The 23,687-nt window shown below is 40.8% G+C and overlaps 1 protein-coding gene across 1 annotated transcript in view; it reads right to left on the reverse strand.

Moving 5' to 3' along the window:
- Window positions 1-2,475: 2,475 nt before the first annotated feature.
- The window catches only part of erbb2 (erb-b2 receptor tyrosine kinase 2), a 57,405-nt gene continuing 36,193 nt past the window's right edge, over window positions 2,476-23,687 (reverse strand). Inside the window, exons 9-27 of the mRNA XM_036573232.1 lie at window positions 23,114-23,240; window positions 21,701-21,774; window positions 21,532-21,622; window positions 20,293-20,495; window positions 19,910-20,042; window positions 19,425-19,515; window positions 19,067-19,221; window positions 17,673-17,717; window positions 16,227-16,365; window positions 15,541-15,663; window positions 14,540-14,638; window positions 12,695-12,880; window positions 11,119-11,274; window positions 10,874-10,949; window positions 8,190-8,336; window positions 7,559-7,656; window positions 6,159-6,344; window positions 4,511-4,868; window positions 2,476-3,240 (exon numbers count right to left, since the gene is read on the reverse strand). Of these exons, the coding sequence (XP_036429125.1) occupies window positions 2,909-3,240; window positions 4,511-4,868; window positions 6,159-6,344; window positions 7,559-7,656; window positions 8,190-8,336; window positions 10,874-10,949; window positions 11,119-11,274; window positions 12,695-12,880; window positions 14,540-14,638; window positions 15,541-15,663; window positions 16,227-16,365; window positions 17,673-17,717; window positions 19,067-19,221; window positions 19,425-19,515; window positions 19,910-20,042; window positions 20,293-20,495; window positions 21,532-21,622; window positions 21,701-21,774; window positions 23,114-23,240 (2,819 nt within the window). The 3' untranslated portion in view covers window positions 2,476-2,908. The remainder of the gene's footprint in view (window positions 3,241-4,510; window positions 4,869-6,158; window positions 6,345-7,558; window positions 7,657-8,189; window positions 8,337-10,873; window positions 10,950-11,118; window positions 11,275-12,694; window positions 12,881-14,539; window positions 14,639-15,540; window positions 15,664-16,226; window positions 16,366-17,672; window positions 17,718-19,066; window positions 19,222-19,424; window positions 19,516-19,909; window positions 20,043-20,292; window positions 20,496-21,531; window positions 21,623-21,700; window positions 21,775-23,113; window positions 23,241-23,687) is intronic.

Consider the following 23,687-nt stretch of genomic DNA (forward strand, 5'->3'; position numbering starts at 1 on the left):
GGCGCTCCTGAGTGAGTCCAAAAAGAATGGGTTGTGCAGAATGGAGGTTTGTAAATGCGTAATCTATAAACTGAAAAACTGCTTTTAAACATTTTTGATTTTTAAATCGTTTGTATAATGTCATGTATGTCCATTCAATAATGAAGGGGTTCGAGGCGGTGCTGGTGGGATATGATTTTAGCAGTTCAGTATGAGCAAAAAGTAACGTTTTGTGCAACATAAAGCACTTCCTCTATTTTTTTGTTTATGACAGAAAGAAGAGATCACTGCCATCTTGTGTTACTGGCTTTTCTAAGGTTTGCATATTTGTGGGGGTGAATTTCGTACAGATGAGCTGCTGAAAACAAGCTCCTTTTTGTGTTTCCATGCGTTCTCATTGTATTGCGTTTGCTTTTTTGCCTGGCAAAGTTTATTCGTGCTCGCCTGGTGTGCGGTTTTGGTGTTCGGTTTGAGACAATACTACTCTACAAAAGTCCAGGCACTAGATTAGGGGTCAGCAACATGTGGCTCTTTTACTGCCCTGTCGTGGCTCCACAGCAGAATCAGATTAGTAGGTAAAAATAAAATAATCCTCCTTTACAGTAAAATAAAGCTCTGCTGATCGTTCAACACAGTTTAACAATAAATGGTCTTAAACTCTGGAGTTAATGTAGAACTGCTGATTCACCCTTTAACCCTGAAGATCAGCGCAGACTGCTGGTCACCACAGCAACACAGACAACAGTCTCGCCTAGCTAGTAGCTAACGAAACGGCAAAGAGAGAGATTTAAGACGAACATCGATAATTCAGAGACGAATGGACTTATTTGCGTTTATAATCACTCCAGCTGGTTTCCTGATACGTTTAATCTGCAATGAGAAACTGACAAACACTAAAAAGTCTGTAGTCAGTTTCTCATTCACCAGCTTCTTGTTTGAATTTTCCCGTTCCACCTTAAAAGGTGTAGTAGTCACATTCTTGCCGCTCAGGCACTATTTAAGGTGGAACGGGAAAATTCGAATAAGAAGCTGGCGAATGAGAAGCGACTTCAGCCTCGTAAAAAGTCAAACATAGAGAGACATTTTACAAGAAACTGTTCTACTTTTGAGGAAAAGTTTCCTGCCAGAGATGCGAGAAAAGCAGCTGTAGCTGAGCTAAAGCTTAAAGCAGAGCAAAGTAAGTCTGTGTTTTCGTTTATATTTGTTAGCCTACACTAGTACATCAGCACATACTGAAACATACTTACAGCCAAGATGGTGAAATGGATATAAAATGTTGTGGACTGACTGGCTCTTAACATTTGGGTTGCCGACCCCTGGACTAGATTGTGAGGTACCCAGCATATAGTGCAAGAATACAGTGCATAGAACCCAAATTCAGACATGCGGTATCTGAGATTAGTTTAAGGTGAGTGTGTGATGATTGTTTGCGATGCTAACTGGTGGGGTGTACCCTTGTTAGCTACATTAGCCTCGTAGCTCCAGTGTAAAAATAAAGAAGCAAGCTTTGGGCACCAAATTCACAACAGTGGAACATTCTACAAATCACAAACTAGATTTATCAGATTTAAGGTTTTAAAAAACACTTTAAAATATTTCCAAGACATCTCTTTTTTACCCAAAAGGTGCTCATAGATTCGTCATATAAAATTTGGAAACAATCCCAATCACATGATAACCATCCTCAAATACCATACTGATCACGCTGAAGCGCATCAGTATAAAAAAAATTACACACTACTTCATACTAACAAATTAAAAATGCACCAGACTTTAAACTTGGTCTTGTGCTTTAGGTATAGTACATATAAAACCTACGCAGTGGACAGAAACCTCTGTTCAAACATAATAGAGTGGAAAAACGGCTATAAAAGCGACTAAAAGAAATGACCCAGCATTTCAATGTAATCTCTATCTGCTGCAATGACTGCCTAGTGGCTTCTATTATGTTTGCTGAAGCGAGTGCCCATTGACTTCCATTATGAGTGAGATTCCAGTCACCTTAGTCTTCTGTTTTTCTCCAAATACAGGAAAATATCAAAAATATTATCCTTGGTATTTGATTGTGTGTTATACAAGCAGCAGTTAGAGATCAGGTTGAAAAACTCTGGGCTTTTCCTTTAACATGCCAGCTGTAGATTACAAGCTGATGAATCCTCCTCTTCATTTCCTGTTTCTTTTTGGACGCAGCACCCTCCTCCATCATGCTCGAAGTCTCTGCCTCGGGGCGACAAATAAGTCTCTCTTTCACGCGTTCCAATAATGGCCCAGCTGCTCTGGCTCGGCCTTTGATTGTGCCATTAGGTCACAGTGGATTATTCCATCTTGCCTGGAAATTCTAGTGTTGACGTCTCTAGGCTAGCTTCCCTGTCCGGAAGACTTGAACGACATAAGGTGATTGGACGTGAGAGGTAACAGGAGAAAAAAAACAGAAAGAAAATTAAATCTTTATAAAAAAGAAAAACAGGAATTATTCCCAGATACATCGTCCTGTCCAGTGTCGTTTGTTTGTTTTTTTTGTTTGTTTTTTTTTACATTCTTGTTCGTTTCGTTAAGGCTGAAACGTCTTTAAACATTCCTGTTCGCTCGTACCATGTTCGGCTTGCCTCCCGACGGTTTCCGTCCATTTTTTTGGAGAGTTCAAGCAGTTTCTCCAAGGTTTAGTGTTAAAAATCAAAATCTGAGTTCAAATGAAAGGCTGCCTCATTGTTTAAGTCCACGATAAAAGGATGCTACATTGGATTGTGGGCATGATTTGGAAGGAAATCGAGGAAATTGTGAGAGGTTTCCCTGTTAGGGTGGAACTTCCATCACCAAGAGTGTGCCCTTGAACAGTAAAGCACCAAATACTTGTCACTCAAATCATTCATACATTCATTTAAAAGCACTCATTCATACAGTAATGTACACACTCGAGCTGTCCTTCTCCTCAGGTGTATTCTCTCTGGCCGCTCCAGGTCTCCGCCAGCCCCAGATATTCGGGGTTTTCCGCCGTTGGGGTGACGTAGCCATTCAGCTGCCTATGATGTGGTGCACCGCCGCTTGCTGAAGCTCCGCCCACCGCCATGGCTTTAGCCACCATGTCCAGGTAATATGGATTGTCGAAGGCCGGTGATGCAGGTGAGGTGTTTACCATGGGCACCAGGTACTCCGGGTTCTCCACGCTGCGTCCGGCGCCGAGGCCGTTAGGAAGGCGCCTCTCGCCTGCCTTACGGGGCAGCGTGCTGGGCCGCTCAGGCTGGACCTCCTGATTCACATACTCTGAAAAGAGAAGAGAGAACATCTTTGGAAAACCTAGTGATAAACGTTACATACTGTTGGTTTATCGGCACAAATATCTTTGACATGACTTGAGGACGCCCCATAAAAGGACCCCAGTTAGGCTGGGGTCTTAGGCACATATATGGACAATTTTACCGAATTAGCCCAAACTGTGGTCCCACAGTTTTATTTTTTTTTAAGTTTTTTTTTAATCTTTTTTTTCTTTCATTTTTTCCTTCTGTTACGTGTCCCGCCTGGATAAGGGGTGTCTGGCCGGTGTTTCTCTCTCTCTCTCTCGCTTGCTCGCTCGTTCTCTCTCTTTCCCTCTGTCTGTACCGTATGTCTCTTTCCTCATTTGCTCCTCGTCTCTGCTATAGGTTGGTTGCGGCATCGGTCGTCATTAGAGGCTTGACGCTTACCATCTGACGACCAATCATCGCCCCTGGAGAAGGGACCTGAACTTTAAAAGCAGCCTGGCAACGTTTGTTGAGAGGCCTGCGTTCTCCCTGTGCTCCAAGCTGTTTTGTGTGCTTCTGGCTGTTGTTACTGTCATAGACACATAAGCTTTGTGTTCTTTTTGCTCATGCAGTTTTGTGTGTATCTGCGCTAGCTTTGTCTTCTCAGATGGAGTTTTGTCTAGTCCATGTCAGCTTGTGTTTTCATGCCTCACATTGTTAACGCTAGCTTTATTGCCTTGCTGTTTTACGGCTGTTTATGCTCTCTTCCTCTCTCTCTCTCTCTCATACGCTGCTGTGCTTTCTTGGGGTTCTGGACAGGTTAGATGGGTGCGCTCATACATTTTTACACCACGTAGCAGCCCAATGTATAGACACCTTAGGTAAGGGGGGGCGCCAACCTTTGTATTTATGTTCTGGAATAGGAAAGACCAGTGTAGATAGCTATTTTGTTTTGCTGGTAGGTGAGAACTTAAAATAAAGAGCTAGGGTAGTGTTTTTTTTTTCTTTCCGTTTGTTTTGATTATTTCTTTCCTTTAACGCCGTCCAGGTCCAGAATCAACAAGCATATTTGCCATTTTGTAAATATTGTAAATAGTCATGTTTTGGAGGTCTCAGTTTGGTCCTAGAGTGAGCGTACTTTACCCCTAGCGTGCAATAAATGAAAAAAAAAGCAGAATCCGATTCGTGTCCTGTTCCTTCCCGGTTTGTGCTCCAAACATCATATTTTAAACCATATGTTACTGACCCCATTATCCAGTAGGCTTTCCTGTGGGGTCATAACACATTTTTATAAATAAATAAAATGCACTCACCTGGCTGAGTATGTGTTTTCCGCGGTAGTGTGTGAGACAGGTATCCGACTGGCCCGTCCGTCTCCATGTCTCCGTCGATGCCGGTGGGGAAGGTGGGGTCTTTGCTGTAGCGGTCCGGGCTGGAGGGAGGGCCGCTCTCCTCTGCGCCACCGTCCAGAAACACTGAGTCTGAGTGGCCGCCAGCTGAGTGACGAGAGATGCTACGGACCAGAGAGGGGTACCCGGACCCTCCCCACATTCCGTTAGCAGTGGCCCCTACAGGAAGCGTGGGGTACTGGCTCCGCCCCAAAGTGCTGACTGACGAGTGCATGCTCCGCCCACTCGGCAGGCCGTCCACCTCCAGGCCCAGGTCTGTGCTCTGCTTGGGGGGTGGGAGGGGAGGGATAAGCAGATGTTTGCGAAAATAGCTTTGACTGTGGAAGGCTAGGGGTAACATTTTAATTGGAGTGGTGCTTTGTAGATGATTAATAAACTCTTAACAGGTCATCAGTAACACATCAACAACATAGTATCAGTAGTGAAGCATCTGAATACACTGACGTAAATATCTTGTAGATGTCCTGTTGATACATTACTTACGTTAAGTAGATGTGTTGTTGATATGTTACTCCCATTACGCAAAACCTAACCTTACCAACTTTACCCAACACCTAACCCTCACCCTGGCCCTAATCCTAACCTTAACCTCAATTAAAAACCTAATCCTAACCCTCACCCTGGCCCTAATCCTAACCTTAACCTCAATTAAAAACCTAATCCTAACCCTCACCCTGGCCCTAATCCTAACCCTAACCTTAACCTCAATTCAAAACCTAATCCTAACCCTCACCCTGGCCCCTAATCCCAACCCTAACTTTAACCTCAACCCACAACCTAATCCTAACCCTAACCCTGGCTCTAATCCTAATCCTAACCTTAACCTCAGCCCAAAATCTAGCCCTCATCCTGGAAAGTCTCCTGAAAAGAATGGAAGCTGGAATAAAGGTAAAGAGTGACTCACTAAATACTGAAAACATTGATAGTATATTTTATTTTTATAATTGTCAACAACAAGTTATTACTCATATTGTATATCGCTGTTGTCGGAAGAAAACCTCGTATCTCCAAAATGGTAACTTTACAGGAGAGGGAAAAAAACATACTTTACTTTTAATGTAAGTCAAAGGAATCAGACTCCCCTCCCCAAGTCATTTTGGGTCGTTTCTGTTAGTCCATTCATCATGAAATTAACATACACTGTAAAGATAAGTCATTTTCAGATTATGTCAAAAACTGAAAAACGACAAAAAATTGAGATACAAGGTTTTGTTCTGACAACAGCAATATGTTACTTATATCGCTTATTTATATTACTACTATCATTATATTATTTTACTACTTATATTGCTCATATTATACTTATGTAGTATAACTACTTAGAGGCCGTTTTGACTGAACACAAAATAACCGAAGGGTCGCCTCTGAGCTCTGCAGAGTACTGTAATAGTGCTTGCTATAGAAAAGAAGTGTGCTTTCCCTTTAACAGTCCTCCTTCAGCTCTTGTTAAATAGCTAATGTATTGACTTAAGCATGCTGTCGCAGTGTGGCGGAGTGTGGAGAGAGTAAAGAAAGAGAGAATGAGACAGAAGGACAGTAGAAAGGGACTGACCCTGTGGGAGTGGTGTCTGCTGGGCCCGTTGGCTGAACTCTCAGCCTGCGGGCTGAAAAAGCCTGGCTGGGGGACCAGATACTCCTCAGCGTCCAAAAGCTCTTTCACGTTTCCCCCCTCCTCTGCCAGCAGGGTGCGGAAAAACTGGCTGTCCACTGGACTCGAAAGACTCATCTTATCATCGTTCTGAAAGGTGCAGACAAAAAAAAAGAACAGGGTATTTGTACGAAGAGTACCAGTCAAAAGTTTGGACACACATACTCCTAGAAGTGGTTTTCCATATTTTTTATTATTTTCAATATAAAAACTATGGAGTAACACACAGAATTATGCAGTGACCCATAAAAGTGTGAACAAATCCAAGCTATGTTCTATTCTACGTTCTTTAAAGTAAGCCTGCTTTGTCTTGAAGCTGCTTTCCCCACTCTAGGCTTTGTCCTAAGCAGCTTCTTGAGGAGCTATCTGGAATGCTTTTCCAACAGGCTTAAAAAAGATTCAGGCGATACAGCCCTTGACCGCTCAAAATCACTTGTTTAGAGAATTTATTTTTGCTTTCCAAATACATCCATACATACACTATATGTTGATAAAGGTATTGGGACACCCCCGACATAAAGCACTCCGCCTCTGGACTCTGGAGCAGTGGAAACGTATTCTGTGGAGTGACGAATCACACTTCTCTATCTGTCAGTCTGATGGAGAGTCTGGGTTTGGCGAATGCCTTTAGTTACCTGCCTGACTGCACTGTGCCAGCTGTAGAGTTTGGTGGAGGAGGGATAATGATATGGTTTGTTATTCAGGGGTTGGTCTAGAACCCTCAGTTCCAGTGAAGGGAAATCTTAATGCGTCAGCACCAAGACATTCTGGACAATTCTTTGCTTCCAACTTTGTGGGAACAGTTTGGGGAAGAACCTTTTCTGTTCCAGCCTGACTGAGCCCCAGTGCACAAAGCAGCTCCATAAAGGCCTGGCTGGGTGAGTTTGGAGTGGAAGAACTTGACTGGCCCTCACAGAGCCCTGACCTCAACCCCATCAAACACCTTTGGGATGAACTAGAACGGAGATTGTGAGCCAGACCCTCTCGTCCAACATCAGCGTCTGACCTCACAAATGCTCTTCTGGATGAATGGGCAAAAATTCCCACAGACACTCTCCAACATCTTGTAGAAAGCTTCCCAGAAGAGTGGGAAGAATGGGATTCATAAAAGCTCCTGTAGGTGTGATGTGAAGGTGTCCCAATACCTTTGTCCATATAGTGTATGTACCACTATCTGTAACTCAGTCTGATGTGTTACAGGTGCTGTGCAACTTCCTGGACCTCAATTCTGTGCGGTCACTCTACAGTATACCGATCATGACCGTTTTCCAGCATGTGACTGAAGTTTTGGCATGAACGTGTACCTGGATGACCACGTAGCGTGTTGGATCTCGCGCCATGCCGCTGAAGTTAGTTACCAGCTCCTTAAACTTGGGTCGACTCTCAGGATCAATCATCCAACCTGTCAGTCAATCAATCAGATCAATTTTCCATCTTTTCAGTCAACCAGAACAATCAATTCTCCAACCTGTCAATCATTCAGATCAAGCAATCATCCAACCACTCAATCAGATCATGACCCATCCTGCTAATCAGCTTCATCTATCATCCAACTTCTCAAGCGATCAGATCAATTAATCATCCAAACTTTTGATCAGATATCATCGAACATTTCAATCATTCAATCTGACAAGCACCTCAATCATCAAGCATGTCAATCAGATCAATCATCCAACCACTCAATCAGATCAATGAATCATTCAACCTTTAGTCAGATCAATCTATCATATAAATCATTTAACCTTTTAATCAATGCAATCAATCAATCAATCATCCAACCTCAAGCTCAATTATCATGACCTCATTACTCAAATAGACATTACAGTGTTTTCAGTAGATGACGTGCTTTAAAATTACATATTCATATTAGACCATAATAATGCCGACGTCTGTGATACTTTCTACTGTAACCATTCAAAAACACTGAAGACTTACATTTGACCATGATCATGTAGACATCTATGGTGCAGATGATGGGCTGAGGGAGCCTCTCTCCGCCCTCTAGCAGCTCCGGGATATCCCGCGCCGGGATGAGGTCATACGGCTTCATGCCAAAGGTCATCAGCTCCCACACGGTCACTCCTGCGCAGTACACACGCGAGTCACACAGCTTATTTTAAACGCAAAGGCTTAAGACTGACCACAGTGTAATCTTAAACGCATACAGAAATACTGAGGCACGTACAGTCACAGAGAAAAGTTTGGACACGCCTTTAATAAGCAGTTTTTTTTTACTATTTTTAATCTATGAACGAACACAGATGAAGTCAGAAATACTGACCACTAACTACCTTTTAACGAGGCAGTAAATATGATATAATGACTGGTGTTCTTTTGTTTGTAAACAGAATGTAAATTTTATTAAAGTTCAAAATAAAAAAAAACTCTTGTAGGAGGAGAATTTCAAAATATTTTTTTTTTATTTTGTGATAAGGAAGTCCACAAACGTCGGTTTTGGAAATAATTTCATATACAGGTATTTCTATGTGTCTTGGCAACAAATTTCAAGCATTTAAGCATATTTCTTTAGACCAAAAGATTATGAAAAACATACATTCAGTAAAGAATGTCCAACCTTTAGACTGGTACTGACCGAACCTTCACATATACACATACAGTACTGAGCACAAGTCAGAGACCACCCTGCTTTTCCTTGATTTCCAGTAAAAACAGGTATTAAGTACAAGTTATTCATTTTAAAAATCAGGGAAAAAAAATTAGAAAAAATATTTAACAGAATTACACAGAAGCATCAACAACTACAGTATTTACTGTATATATTATATACAAATGCACTTACATAGATGTACAAATGTGTGTATATATATATATATATATATATATATATATATATATATATATATATATATACATATATATATATATAGTACTAAATGATTGTATCAGTACTTCAATTAGCACAAAAATTAGTATTAATAGCAAAGCAGTTAGCATTAATGATTCTATTCAGTGCCTTCACTTTAGATGCTTGTATCATATATATACACTTTCTTATGACAAAAAACATATTTGTATATTTGTATAAATCATATACATTATGAACAAAAATACTATGAATTAAATTACTTTAGAACTTAAACAAAAAAGGACATTACAAACTAAACACAAAACTGAAATAAATATTATTTATAAACTAAATCATCAAAATTTCTGACTTTCCCTTAAAATTAAGATGCCAAATTCTCCCTAAAAACTATTTACATCACAAGTGGGAAAGTATACTCTTTAACAGAAAGCAGAGGAAATAAAAAAGGCAATCATAAAAAAACTACATAAGGTCTGGTCATCGGTGTCTTATATAAACTAGCTATTTTGACCAAATCTGACAGAATTTGTCAGTCTGAATTCCCATCCCTCTATTGTATGCTCATTTTTCCCACTTTACAATGACATGATATGTATTGACTGATCATGAAAGGGTTAATACTTAAGGGAGGAGTTTGAACAAACCAATAAAAAGTCTGTACTTGGTCACATTATAATCTTTTTGGACACTTTGAGATAGCTGAAGCTTTTTTTTTTGGGATGGTGCAGCTTTTGGACGACACGCGTTACTGCACCAGACAATTTCCCTAGTAGAAATAGTAGAAATATGTTTGTTGCCTAAAAGCAACATTGCGCAGTGGATCTAGCTAGTCGTAAACAAAGCGTCACAGTTGCAAACAAAACAGTGCAGTCATTATATATTTTTTCTATTTAGAATTCCACCGCGACCCAGAAGGATAAGCGGTTTAGATGATGTATGTATTTAGAATTCTGTTTTATTTAGAATAATTTTGGGGGTTGTACTTATTTAGGAAACTGAAAAGGAAATTTGTATCATTTTTAGTATTTAAAGAAGTGTAGCTTTTCATTCTCATTCTAAATATTTACACAAAAAAAAAATTCTTGACACACTTTTTTTTCCATTGTTGCACAATGTTGCTTCAAGGCAACATATCCCAAAAAGATCCATTCACACATTATTATTATTATTTTTGTTGTTATTTTAATAATCAGGTCCATTTTATGCAAAAAAGGGAATAAAACATTTTTTAAACATTGCTCTCATAATACATGCAATAGAGGGTTAAGGAATAAGTTAGCTTTTCTATAGTCTACATTTCATGAACAACGTCATACCAATTGTTGAGTTTAAGGGGCTCAACAGACGGTCATTTTCTAGTGATTGATTTCTTACTTGCAGCTAGAAAGGCCTTCAACAATCTCTTATCGTTTTGACCTAAGTCTAAAGAATGATTTCCCAGATAAAGAGAACCAAAGTCAAAAAGGGTATATTCATCTGAAATATAGTACAGAGAGCCAGATGGACAGCCTTCCAATACCCAGACAGAACAGTACATTCCCAAAAGATTTGGAAATGATTTGCATTGGCTGAGTTACACATTCTCCAGCAGCTGGATCCTGAACCTTGGTGTCATTTCTGCTCAGGTGTAATAAAGAATCGAAGGGTTATCTTACATCTCCCCAGGAAATACCTCCGGAAAACATGAATAACTTGTATTTAATGGCTGTTCTGACTGGTAAATGAATAAATGAATGGTGGTCTCTGACTGTGCATGGTAACGTACATGCTAAGTAAACATGCTTCTACTGACCGTAACTCCATACATCACTCTGGTGAGTGAACCTCCTGTGTAGGATGGACTCCAACGCCATCCATTTAATGGGAACCTGTGATTTATAATCATTCATGGTTTGAGCTTTCATGAAAATGCATGCTTGACTAAAAAACTATGCTAAATATTATAATGAAAAAGGTAATGGTCCCAAAATAGTGTGGCACTATGAGTGTTGGTGAGTCTTAATGTTCCTCAATAAAGCCAGATACACAAACACAGACCTTCCCCCCGTCTGCGTGGTACTCTGTCTCGTCTATGTCCAGCAATCGAGCCAGGCCAAAATCTGTGATCTTCACGTGGTTCGGGCTTTTCACCAGAACGTTCCGGGCTGCAAGATCTCTGTGGACCAGTCTAACATCTTCAAGGTAACTCATACCCTGAGGATATTAAATCAAACACAGATAATGGTGAAGTACACTACATGTCCAAAAGTTTGTAGACACCAGCTCATCAGTGTTTCTTTTGAAATGAAGGGAATTAATAGGGAGTTTGTCCCTCTTTGCTGCAGTAACAGCCTCTACTCTTCTGGAAGGGTCTCATCTAGACTATGTTTTACAGTTTGGGGAGACTAATTATTTTTTCCATCCATTTTTTCAGGTTTGAGGTTTGAATGCTGAATGTAGTACGCCACAATGCCAGTTCACGAGTATATAGGCTGTATCTAACACTCCATCTCTTTCAATATATAAAACCAATTAACTATTCAGCCCTATGAAATTTCATTAACTTCTAGATCCTGATGAAATTCCACTTTGCGAGTAGTTCAGGTTTCTGGGTCCTTACTTGAGCTCGCTCAGATTTTGGTTCAATCATATATAACATCAGATGTACAGTCATATGCAAAACTTTGAACATCCCTAGTCAGATGAGATGCTCTGTTGATTTTCTAAGTGAAAATAAGTGAACACAGCCTGTACAGAGAACTTAAATCTGGAATTTTTCTACAGATTTTAGCGCATAATTTCTATTTATTTGAGTTTAACACATTGGAAAATAATAAAATACAGTGCCATAACTTTTGCACAGGCAACATTTTATGTTTTATTTTTTCCCCAATATGCTAAACTCAGCTATTAAACAGTAACTGTGCTTTAAAATGTGCAGCAGGTGTGAAGACGTGTTAACTTAGAACTTTTTCACAACAGAAATATGGCATTTGACCGGGGAGCCAAAACTTTTTCACACGGCCGCATGTGTGTTAAAATGCTGATGTTTAAAAATGATGGATGCATATAGAATTTCATGCTACTAAAAGTAGTTAAGGTCTCATTACCGAATTCTCGAGCGGTTTTTCAAATGCTATGTAGCCTCCAATGAAATTTACAAAACAATTTCCATTATTTACTTTTCTGCTATTTTCTAAAGCTGTTTATGTACAAAGAGCATTACTTAGTCAATAAGTGTGGCATAAGTGTGATGATTTAAACATGCAGCTTGCTGACCGGAGGGGTTCCATCTGTTGTGGCCTGTAAATATACTCACTTACAGCACCTCACGGTCATTTGTGGTTTAAGCCACACCCACTTTCAGCTTGTAATTTAAAAAAAAGGTATTGAAAAAAGTGTCAGTTGGACATCAAGGTCATATTATCTGTATTGGTATCGGTAAGTCCTGAACGATAGTCGGCTCTAGGTATAAGCTTCCATTACCCAGCTATATTAGCCTCATAGCTCCAGCGCAAAAATAAGAAGCAATTTTAGACGTCAAACATGGCTTGTCTGACTGACCACATTTGAGGTCAGAGGGAAAATAAATCGATTCACATGGTATGATGCAGTGCTGGTGCTATTAACTTACCTTAGCGATCTGCACACACCAGTTAAGCAGGTACTGGGAGCCGATGTGGTCCTTGTTCTCGCGGACGTAGTCCAGCAGGCAGCCATACGGCATCAGCTGAGTGACCAGCTGCACCGTGGAGGTCAGGCAGATACCCAGCAAGCGGCACACGTACGGACTAGCAACTCCTGCCATCACATAGGCCTCCTACACATACACAGAGATGTTAACATGTAAGCAAATGGACAGGACGTGATGGATTAGACCAGACCTTTTTCTCAATTTGATGATCTGAGACTCGACTCGAGAAAATCGAGAAAGACTTGCAACTCAACTCTGAGTTCAGCCTTATGACTCAGAAAGGCTCAAAATCCAAAGTGGAAGAAACACGGAGAGTCTGACTGCAGACTTCAGATTAACAGAGAATGTGCTGTAGATGGTTCTATTTAGCACCCAAAAGGGTTCTTCTATTGTTACAAGCTCTTTTTAAAAAGGTTCTATATAGAACCATCTACAGCACATTCTCCATCAATTAGCAGAACAATTTCATGATGCAAAGAACCCTTTAATCATGCAACTGGTTCTTTAAGTGTTCGTGGTTTGTTGTAGAAGAAACATCCTTTTTAAGAGTGTGGTTATCTGTGTCTCATGGATTTTGTATTTTAGTTGGAAGGGTAAAAACAATGTGTGTGTATATATATATATATATATATATATATATATATATATATATATATATATATATATATATATATATATATACACACATACACACAGCCACACACTACCAACATTAAAAGCTGTATTACTGTTTCCATTATTCAGTGTTATGGCCTTAAATTAGCTGAAGAATGCAGACTGACTTGTTTAGGACTCTTAGATATTGCCTTGGGACTCGACTTGGGACTCGTACTGACTCAGGACTTGAATTGAGACTCGACTCTCTTGACTTGGGACTTGACTCGGGACTTGAGTGTCAAGGCCTGAGACTTACTTGTTACTTGCTATGTTCACATTACCAGGCTGAAGTGGCACAAATCTGATTTTTTGCCCTAATGTGACTCAGATCTGATCTTTTCAGGGCTGTGTGGACACGCAAATCTGATCTTTTCAAATCCGACCTGAGCCACTTTCTAATGTGGTCCTAGATCCGACTGATGGCCATGCAATCTTAATGTGACGCTCAGATCAGAATTCATGTGCTTTTTTTCCACTGCGCCATCATTCAGCGTTACCATGGCAGCAGCGCCGAACAGAAGTTAAAGCCTGTAAACGGTGGAAAAGCAGCTCATCTCACCTTTTTCTCCTTCGTCTCGCTCTAATAATGAAGCTGAGAGCTGATCAGAGTTAATGATCTTCTCAGCGAAGCTCGTTCTGCTCGTTGGTTTGTGCTGATGATGAACGTGATTTATTCACGTGACGTTACTGAGTAGGATGAGCTCATGAGGGTCATTTTAGGACGCCGGTTCATCACATTAATGACAGATTTGAGTCACTTACCTAAACGAGTGTGAACCATCCTATCAGAGAGATCGGATCTGAGCAAAAAATTTAATTTGGGCAATGAGGCTTGTAATGTGAACGTAGCTTTAGTGACTTGTTCCCACCACTGGATTATACAGATAAAGATGCAACAGGTAGAAAGTATATATCAGCTAAATTACAGCCCCTGGCTCTGCTTAGGCTTTTAAAACAAAGATAAAGCCAGCATGGAGGACAGCAGGTAGGGTATAAATTCACTGCTCATGATTCTCAAAGACAAGCCCAATGTCCCCATTTGCTGGTTCCTGTAAATGATCACTTGCTACACAGAATCAGTTCTGTTCTTAGAACTTGCTTGAACAGCTGATACCAAATCTGACTCACATCCAGAATCTCTTTGTTGGCTTTGGGGGACGTGTTCTCACGCAAGACCTTGATGGCTACTGGAATCTTCACGTTTTCTCCATCAGGAGCCCAGATGCCCTATAGATGCAGAGACCAAAACACAGAGTGAGGGAACAGCACTGTTAGCCCTTGATTACGTTCTGTAGCGACACTTAACTTTTCCATATTTAAACCTTTCATTGCTCATTGCTAACAGTAATATCTAATATTGCAGTTTTCATCATGTTGCAATTTTGTAATAAACATTTCTTACTCATACTCATCAAAACAAACGGAATTTCAGTAGAAAGTGTCAATTCTAAACTTTTCTAAACTGTCAATCTTTATTACATCTCTGACTGTAAGTCAAAGAGAAGGTATTTAATGATGTTAATGTGATAACGGCATTGTTGTTGTTTATAATCTTGCTTTGTGTCCTTAATTATGTAACGCATTTCAAAGCAACAATAACTCTAGCTTTCTAAACAAAAACAATATTCTATTATCCACTAGCTAAACTCTTAGTAATTTCACCAGCAGTGCTTTTTCAGAAATTTCTGCATGGTTCAATCTTTATAATGTAATTAAAGTCATTCTGAGTGGTCTGATGTGGAATAGTGCACTGCAGAGAAACTTACCAGCATGCATTTCTTTAAAGTGTTGGTAATGGGAACCAGAAGTCGCAATGTGTAATACAACCATGACGCAAATATAGTCATTTTACTTGTTATCCAAAAACCTACACTTATCTTCTTAGTTTTAATATGTTAATGCTGATAATAGTGAAACTGTAATTAAAAGAAAATTTGCTTTGGGTTCTATTTTGCCTTAGTTCCTGTAATGTAGCATTTAGAGCGACTAAGGTGCTTCTGACGTCTGGTTCCTATCACCACCACTGTGAATTTCAACCCACTCTGGACGACTTTGTTTACATCTTAATGATTTAATCACGGAGAAAATGAGAAAAATCGGTGGAGTTCCCCTTAAACACTTATGCTGACCTTATAGACAGTGCCGAACGCTCCAGAGCCGAGCACTCTGAGCTTCTTGAGCTCCGTCTCCTTCAGGATGCGCATCTGAGCCTGGTTTGGCATAGCTCCACTCGGAGTCAGCGGCTCCACCAACTGCAGTACAAATAAATATGAAAACAACAGAAAAAATGAAAGCGAAAGTAGAACTTGTTATTCCTTAAGAGCATATCCAGTTCAACCAGTTTGTAAATTATGTTCAGAGAATGATGTTTACCCTCCTAGCAAAGTATAACTATATCCATGTATGAATGCATAATCAGCCATAGTATATAGAATCAGTGCTAAATATTGTGTTGACAGTGTACAGAGTTGTCAGCGTCGCTCAGATAAATCATCATAGTCATTTTTACTTGATACATTTTGATTACAAACAGCATATTATATGCAGTTTCCATGCACAATGTAGTCTACTGCTCCCAAATGTCTGCTTGGGGATTAATCAATCAAATTTTTAGAGGTATTATTAATATTATCATGATATTATTATAATATATTTAATATTGTTATTAGGTATTTGAGATACATCACAGCAGACAGTCCAGCTCAGGTGGATGAGCTGAGATTAACTTAAAATGGCTTATGATTTTGAAGCTAACTACTCAGAATCCAATGGCACAGTCACAACCACAGCCCCCATGATGCTTTGCATGTCTGACCTCGTGCTCCTGCAGGATCCTTCTCATGGTTTCCTTCTTCTTCAGGTGTTTCTGCCGACGCAGGTAGAAGACCAGTAGAGCGAGCAGGATGAGGAAGAGGACAACGCCACCCATCACGGCTGCTATGGTTGTGCCAGGTCTGCAGGATTAGCATGATGACAAGAACAACGACCTTTTCAGTCATGATAAACTGGGTAGAATATGCATTATGAGCAATGTCCAGGGGCGTCGGCGGGGCATGTAAAGATCTGGGGCTCAGCCCAGTTCACTGTACAACTGTTTCAGGATACGTTTTTCCCAGATTTTTTTTGATTAACCTGTAAAATGAGCAGTTGCTATTTTTTTATTCAATGTTGTCAACAAATCAAAACAATGTGCCTCCAATACTGATAGGTGTGTCTTATAAACGAAATCATAGAACAGCAAAAGCAAAAAAAAAAGTCAACATAACAGGAAATAAAAATGTGTCAAAAACACGTTTCCTCTATAATGCATTTCTTTAACGTTTGCTCCTCTTCTCCTCCTTTTTCATTTGTCCTGAATATTTTATCTGTAGCTTTACGTTTTAAAAGTTAAATAGTTATTCATGCAACACTTCTTGTTGAAAACCAAACAAGAGACAATATTTTCAATATATAACAAAGTATTCAGTCTGGGTAAATTTATGTCCCGATAATCACTGTTAGAGCTCTGAGTTCTGCTACCTGACCCAGTGACCCACTGAGCCCTACAAAATATCAGGTGCATAAATGTTTTCGTATAAACAGCATCGGGTGCGGCTCGGCTTCAAATGAGTGACTTATATGGACAATGTAAAACCTTTTTTTGGATTTTTTCCCAATTTTCTCCCCAATTTAGATGTTTTCAATTCCACCCACTAGTTAGGACCCCCCCCCGCCCCCATCACATGCCTTTAAATTCTAATGTTGTACTTCAAATAATGAGTTAACAGGATGTCATCGACATGGGGATTAATTAACTGTCATGTTAACTGATTATTTGATGTTCAGTGAGCTTGAATTTTTAAAACTGCCAGTTTAAACATTTATTTATACATTAATTTACATACAAGTTAAAATGATCATTGTTTCCCACTGGAGTAGATTTGCCTTTTTTATGGAAATTTCACTCTCATTTTTCCTCTTGTACTCTCATCGCGCGTTCTCTCTCTCTCTCTCTCTCTCTCCCTCTTCCTTTCTCTCCCTCTCCCTCTCCCTCTCTCTCCCTCTCCCTTCCACTCTCTCTCTCTCTCTCTCTCTCTCTCTCTCTCTCTAGGACTGGGTGAACGTGCCCCTGTGAAACATTTTAAGGTTTGGGGCTGGTTAAAGAAGCCCAGGCCAGGCAGCGTCCCTGGCAACGTCCAAGGTGCTGATTAAAAAAATGACCTAAAGTGACCTCATTCACACCCATGTCATGCTCATATTAAGAGTGTTTGAGCAATCTTACCCAGCTTTCTGGTGAATTGGACACCCTCTCTCATCCAGTGGACACCTGTGAAAAAAACAAACTTAATCAACACTAATGATAAGATCTGGAGTGTGAAATAAACACCTCTTCAACTCCTCACCTGCTTTAAAGTTCCCGCATGTTCATATTTAACATCCTGATGTTCCCTTCTTTTCTAACATCTTCTAGCATTTCATACGTCAACACCGAGTCTGAATGTCTGCAGTATTTTAAGGTGAAAACTTCTATTATCTGCAGTACCAGCAGTTAAGCTACTGGGCAACAGTTCAGACACAGTTAAACAATACAAAAGACTTCTGTTAAAGTCTGTATCGCTATGCATATGTCTGCAAATTGAGCGAATTTACTGCCAAATAGGCGGTAAAGTGATCAGATCGATCAAAATCTGTTTTTAACACTTTAAAACAATCATTTAAAGCTACACTATGAATGATTTTTTTATTTGAAAGAATGATCATTACTGAGTCGGGAAAAAGAACATGCTAAAATATGGTGTCCTGTAAAGTCTGAAATAATCATGTAAAAGTCAGCGGTGTAGGGTTGGGAGTATTCCGGACCACATCATACATCTTTATGTATTAGCATCACACTCACAAACTCAAAAAGAAGGTGCGGCTCGATGTTTAGGTCTCAAACGCAAAACCAACATTATACTGATGAAGATTATCACTGCAGTAGATAATTCACTCACAAAGTCTTGACTGGAGTTCCTTAAATACTCTTTCACTCAAAAACTGTATTTTCACATATTGAGTGCAATTACACATTTCTACCAGAGAGGTCTCCAAATCCCCAAAACTTACTCAGTGCAGCTTTAAAATAAGTATCTAGCCAATTAATCTTGTGGCCAGAATTAAGAATGTGTCACCAGAATTATAGAAACCTTTGCCGTATATAACAAACATGCTTCAGTTCCAGAAAGCAGTCGCGTGTGGCTTTGTTTTAAAATATTTGAAACTGTACATTAATAAGAACATTGCTGTGAAACTGTGAATTCCGGCAAAATCTGATTTGACGCGTTTAGTGTAGTTCATGACCAAAGTGTCTGGATCTCGTGGGGGAGGGTGAAAGGTTGTGGTTTTGAATGTGTAAAAATCGGACTGGTCTGGTTTGTTAAAAGGGAAAAAAATGTAAAAAAACTTCCAAGGCAAGTGACCACTTGGGCCACAGGCTCTGCATTTTTAGCGGCCAAGATGTGAAGTGCTGTGGTCAGAGGCACGCTGCCAAAACTTCAGCTTTAAGGACACCATATGTACATGTGTTACAGATACATTTTGGACCGTATTATTTGTTTTTATTTAAAATCTGAACAAAGTATTTGCTCCATTCAGGCTGTTGTATTTTAGAGCTGAAACTCAGTTACTGATGCTTACGACACAGAGCAGTTGTTGGGACATGGTATGCAGTGTCCACTCTCATTGCTGTATTTCCACACAGTGTGCTGGTCCTCCTTCACGCCGCTGGGACAACGCTCCACGCACACGTCTCCGTCCTGGAAGTGCAGGCACTCCATACACTGATCTGGACCCTGCCAGAAATAAAGGTCAATTCAGATCTTCGCTCGTGTATGACAGGATCCTCCACTGTGGGGTATATGATATATGACATATACATACAAATATATGATCTGTTTTTGTTATTGACCACAACTACGCAGCCAAACTGAACGAGTGAATAAAAAATAGTGAAAAGTGTGACGAATTAACAAGAAGCATGTGTGAAGATTCTTACTGGGCCAGAGCAGGACTCGGAGCCATTGACTGGTCGGCACTCAGGGTGACAGGGAACGCAGGAGAGGTCATCACTGAACTCCCTGATCAAACTACGAACACAGAAAGCTGAGTTTGACTCTCGGACCTTTTTAGCTCCATCAGTCATCTACCATCTACCTGATCTACCATCTGCAAAAGCACTGCAGCTTGAAATGTTTATCCCAGTCAAGCTTGGACAGGAGTTCGTCAGGCTACAGTTGAATTCAGACAGAATTGTATTGGGTTGCAGCTGGGTTCAAACAGAACTTTTTCAGGCTTTATTAGTTCTTGGTTAAGATTCAGGGCCGATTATTAAAGCACATCCTGCAGTCAAAACCAAAACGGTTCTAGCTGAACCCTCTGAGTTGCTCCACATTCACACAAGCTGAGAAGAAACCTGTATAAGCACATAAACAGCTTATGTAGAACATTAAACAGGACACTGTGCTGTCTACACAAGCTCACCCGTTCCTGATGTTGCACTCCTTCACACACTCTTTGCCACGCCGATAGGAAACGCACGACACGCACTGGCTCGGCCCGGGACCCCAGCAGGATCCATTCTTGCAAAGAGGGTCACAGACGTGCCCATCCGCCTCTGAAAAACACAGAGAGACGCTTCAGACACTATAAAGTTTAAGAGACATACACAGCACACATTTTCCCCCTTAATCCAAAGGTTGATCAGCCAAAACATGTTTAGATTTGCAGTAGAGCTTCAAGGCTAATGTGGCTAACAACTCATGGAAGCTTATAGCTCAACAGTTAGCACTGTGCTAATTGTGTACCTCAAACTGAGTCCATCAGATTCTCACTTTTAACCCCATGCATGAATGCGCAGCTCTTACCGCAGGCTTGTGGGTCTCGGTTGTTGTTGCTGATGAGGTTGGGCTCTTGGCTGAGGTACAGCAGGGAGGACCAGGGCAGTGAGGAGGTGTAACACAGCCGCGAGTTATTGTGGACCAGCACCAACCCGCCACTCACACTGCGCAGAGAACGCAGGCCCAGAGACTCAATCTGCAGAGACTGGATGCCCAGAGAGTATACACCTCTATGGAGAGAGAGAGAGAGAGAGAGAGTCATAAGGATTACAGACCACTTCCCTGAACCCTTTGGGTGTTACCATCCAGACTAGCAACCTTGTACTTCCACTCACTGCCCACTGTATAAGCCCCACTTTCCTTATAGGTCAGGGGTCGCAACCCAAATGTTAAGAAGAGCCATTTTGTCCTTTCAACAAAAATCAAACCACCATGAAAGCCACAACAGTTCATGTCCATTTTACCATATTGGCTGTAAATATGTCTCAGTATGTGCTGATGTGCTAGAATAGGCTAGAAAATATAATATAAATGATGCTCTGCTTTAAGCTTTAGCTCAGCTATAGCTGCTTTTCTCGCATCTCCAACAGGAAACTTTTCCACAAAAATTGGAATAATTGAAGAGATGGAAGAGATGGATGGATACAGTCAGAGGAGTAATAATGAAGCAGGCATGCAGAAGCCAGGATATTCTGGAGAAACCCTACAGGAGTCAGAATCAACTTGACAAGCGGTGTTGCTAGGTTTTTACACACATCAGCATCACTGCTACATTGAGAGTGGTCCACCACCCAAAAGTACATAGCCAAGAGCGGCTCTGAGCTCAGAAACTGACCACTGATGAAGGATTAGACACAAATAATGCATTAATAGACAGGCTACAGTCTCTAACTGTACACCAGCAGGGTGAGATTGTTAATAAAGTGGACAGTGAGTGGACCTCATCTGTGTGAGGTAAACATAACAGCTCATAGCGTTGTGTCATTCTGGCTAAACGCTGTTGGGTTAAACAGAAGGCAACCGTACAGGTGCAGAAGGATAATCATTAACTTTAATGACCGGTGGGTTTGATAAGCCTGACTGAGTCAGACAAACAGACAGACACAAATATCACAGGCTGAGGGAGACGGATGAAGGAAGAGATAAAGAAAAATACGCACGCTAAAGGAAGAAGGAAGAGGGCGGCAGGCTGAGAAATGTGTCTGGGGAAGAATAAAGTAATGAAGGGAAATAAAGAGACAGAGAGAGACGACAGGACTGGCTTACTTGTACAGCATCCGCCCTCGGATCACCTTCAGGTTTTCAAACACACCCAGGTCTGGGCTGTTTTCTGGCCATGCCTCAATGTACAGGTAACCTGGGGGCACACGCACAATTAATCAGACTATTGCGGTGAACTGGCTGACCTACGGAGCTGGCTGGACGGCCATGTTACCTGTGATTTCCTCCAACGTCCTGAACACCTCAAGGTCAGCGGCCTGCAGACTTGTCAAATTGGTCAGCGGGTCGCTGCAGGAGGAACACAGCAGTTGTTTGTAGTGAGAAAAGATAAAAAATTAAAAATGCACTACTTTGTAGTCAGTTAGACAAGAACGTTTGGTGTCTGGAGTTTCTGTTTAGCCCTGTATGCTAATGTAGCCACCAAGTCCACCCCAACAATTAGCATCATACAAACTGCAAGTCTAAGTCATCACACGCTCCTCAAACCGTGTGGAGCTGTTAAGTCATCACCCAATTATGTGGTTTGACACTGTATGACTATAAGCTTCCATTGTTAGCTCCATTAGCTATTCAGTCTAGGTTTTGGCCCAATCCCATTTCACCCCTCGCCCCCACCACTTAGCTCTTAGCCCTCTGTTTCACACGTTCACGTCTAGGGGTAGGGTGTACTGATTCTTGTTCAGATAGAGGGGGAGGGCAAAGTGTTAGGACTACATGACCCTCCAAACAGGGTTTTTTCAGAGACTCCAAATAGAGTGTTATGAGAAAACCAGCAAGGTGGCTGAGCAAGCGACCAAAGAAACACACAAATGTGAGAATTTTTTCAGGTAAAAAAAAATTACGATAACCATTGGATTATCTTACCTTATGGTCCTTTTCTGCATAATAAGCATAAAAAAATCACTAGTAGTATGCTAAGGTCTCAGTAGCTCGCTAAATTTCCCGTTCCACCTTAAATGGTGCAGCAGTTACATACCATTTAAGGTGGAACGGGAAAAATTCTAACAAGAAGCTGGCGAATATCTGACTTCAGCTTCATATCACTGAAGAATTAGGGGTGGGTGATTATAAATAATTGCCCCCCTCTTTGAAGTCATATGATTCCCTAAATGTAACTAAAGCCCAGCAGTGAGGAGCTGAACTTTACCCTCCTCTGCTGTCACTGCAGACTGGCAGCGTCGCCTACAGAGCAGCGCTGGTAGCTGTTAATGAAGTAATGCTCTTTTTATTTGAGGGTCCCATTTCAGAGGGAAGATTTCAACTACTACAACTTGCAACTCAGTTTCAAGGGGCAAGGAGACACTCGAAAACAAGGGGTAGGGGTAAAAACAAGAAATGGGATTGGGCCTTCGTCTGTATTCTTTTCCTTCATTTTTATAGATGTAAAAATGTCAAAAAAACACAAACAAGTCTATTCAACATGACCCTGTTTTAAAACTCCATTACTTGTTAGCCACATTAGCCTTGCAGTTCCAGTGCAAAACTAAAGAAGCAAACCTCAGTCACCAAACATGTCTTGGCTGATTGACCACATCTGGGGTAATTTGGGAGAGAAATTGTGTACATTTATTTTTTTTGCATAACTCTTCTTTTAGATCTCAGTGAATGCAGTGAGACTCAGTCTTACTCTTTAAAGGACTGGGGGAGGAAGGCCAGACTGCCGTAGATCTTCTTGCAACCTTCGAAGAAGCCGATGTTGGAGGAGTTCACCGCAGACACGCCCTGTAGATTCCCCATGCCTAAACCGTAACACACTGACAGAAAAACGAAGAGGAAATCCATAAACACACGTGCAAGTAGGATCACCGCTATCATGAAATTTTAGTTGATGATTAACTGCTACACTCAGAAATAAAGGTAATAAACTGTCACTGGGGCAGTTCCCCTCTTGTCACTGGGGTGGAACCCTCAAGGGTTCATCTCAGTACCTTTAGTCAGGGAACATAACTGAACCATAATCCACTGAAATGATATGTTCTAAGCTGTACTGACTCCACACACCCCGTCTCGTCTCCAGGCTTTTATCTTACTGTTCTGTTTAAAACATTTGGTTATGAAAAGGTACAAATACGAACTTTTCACCTGGAAAAACTTATTTAAGGTTCACAGTCAGACCTTAAAACCACTGTTGTACCTTTGAGGGAATATTTACATTGTTTGTACCTTGATGAACGAAAAATGTACCTGTACAGAACCTTTAT

This window comes from Colossoma macropomum, unplaced genomic scaffold, assembly GCF_904425465.1.
Source record: "Colossoma macropomum unplaced genomic scaffold, Colossoma_macropomum, whole genome shotgun sequence".
Classification (NCBI taxonomy): Eukaryota; Metazoa; Chordata; class Actinopteri; order Characiformes; family Serrasalmidae; genus Colossoma; species Colossoma macropomum.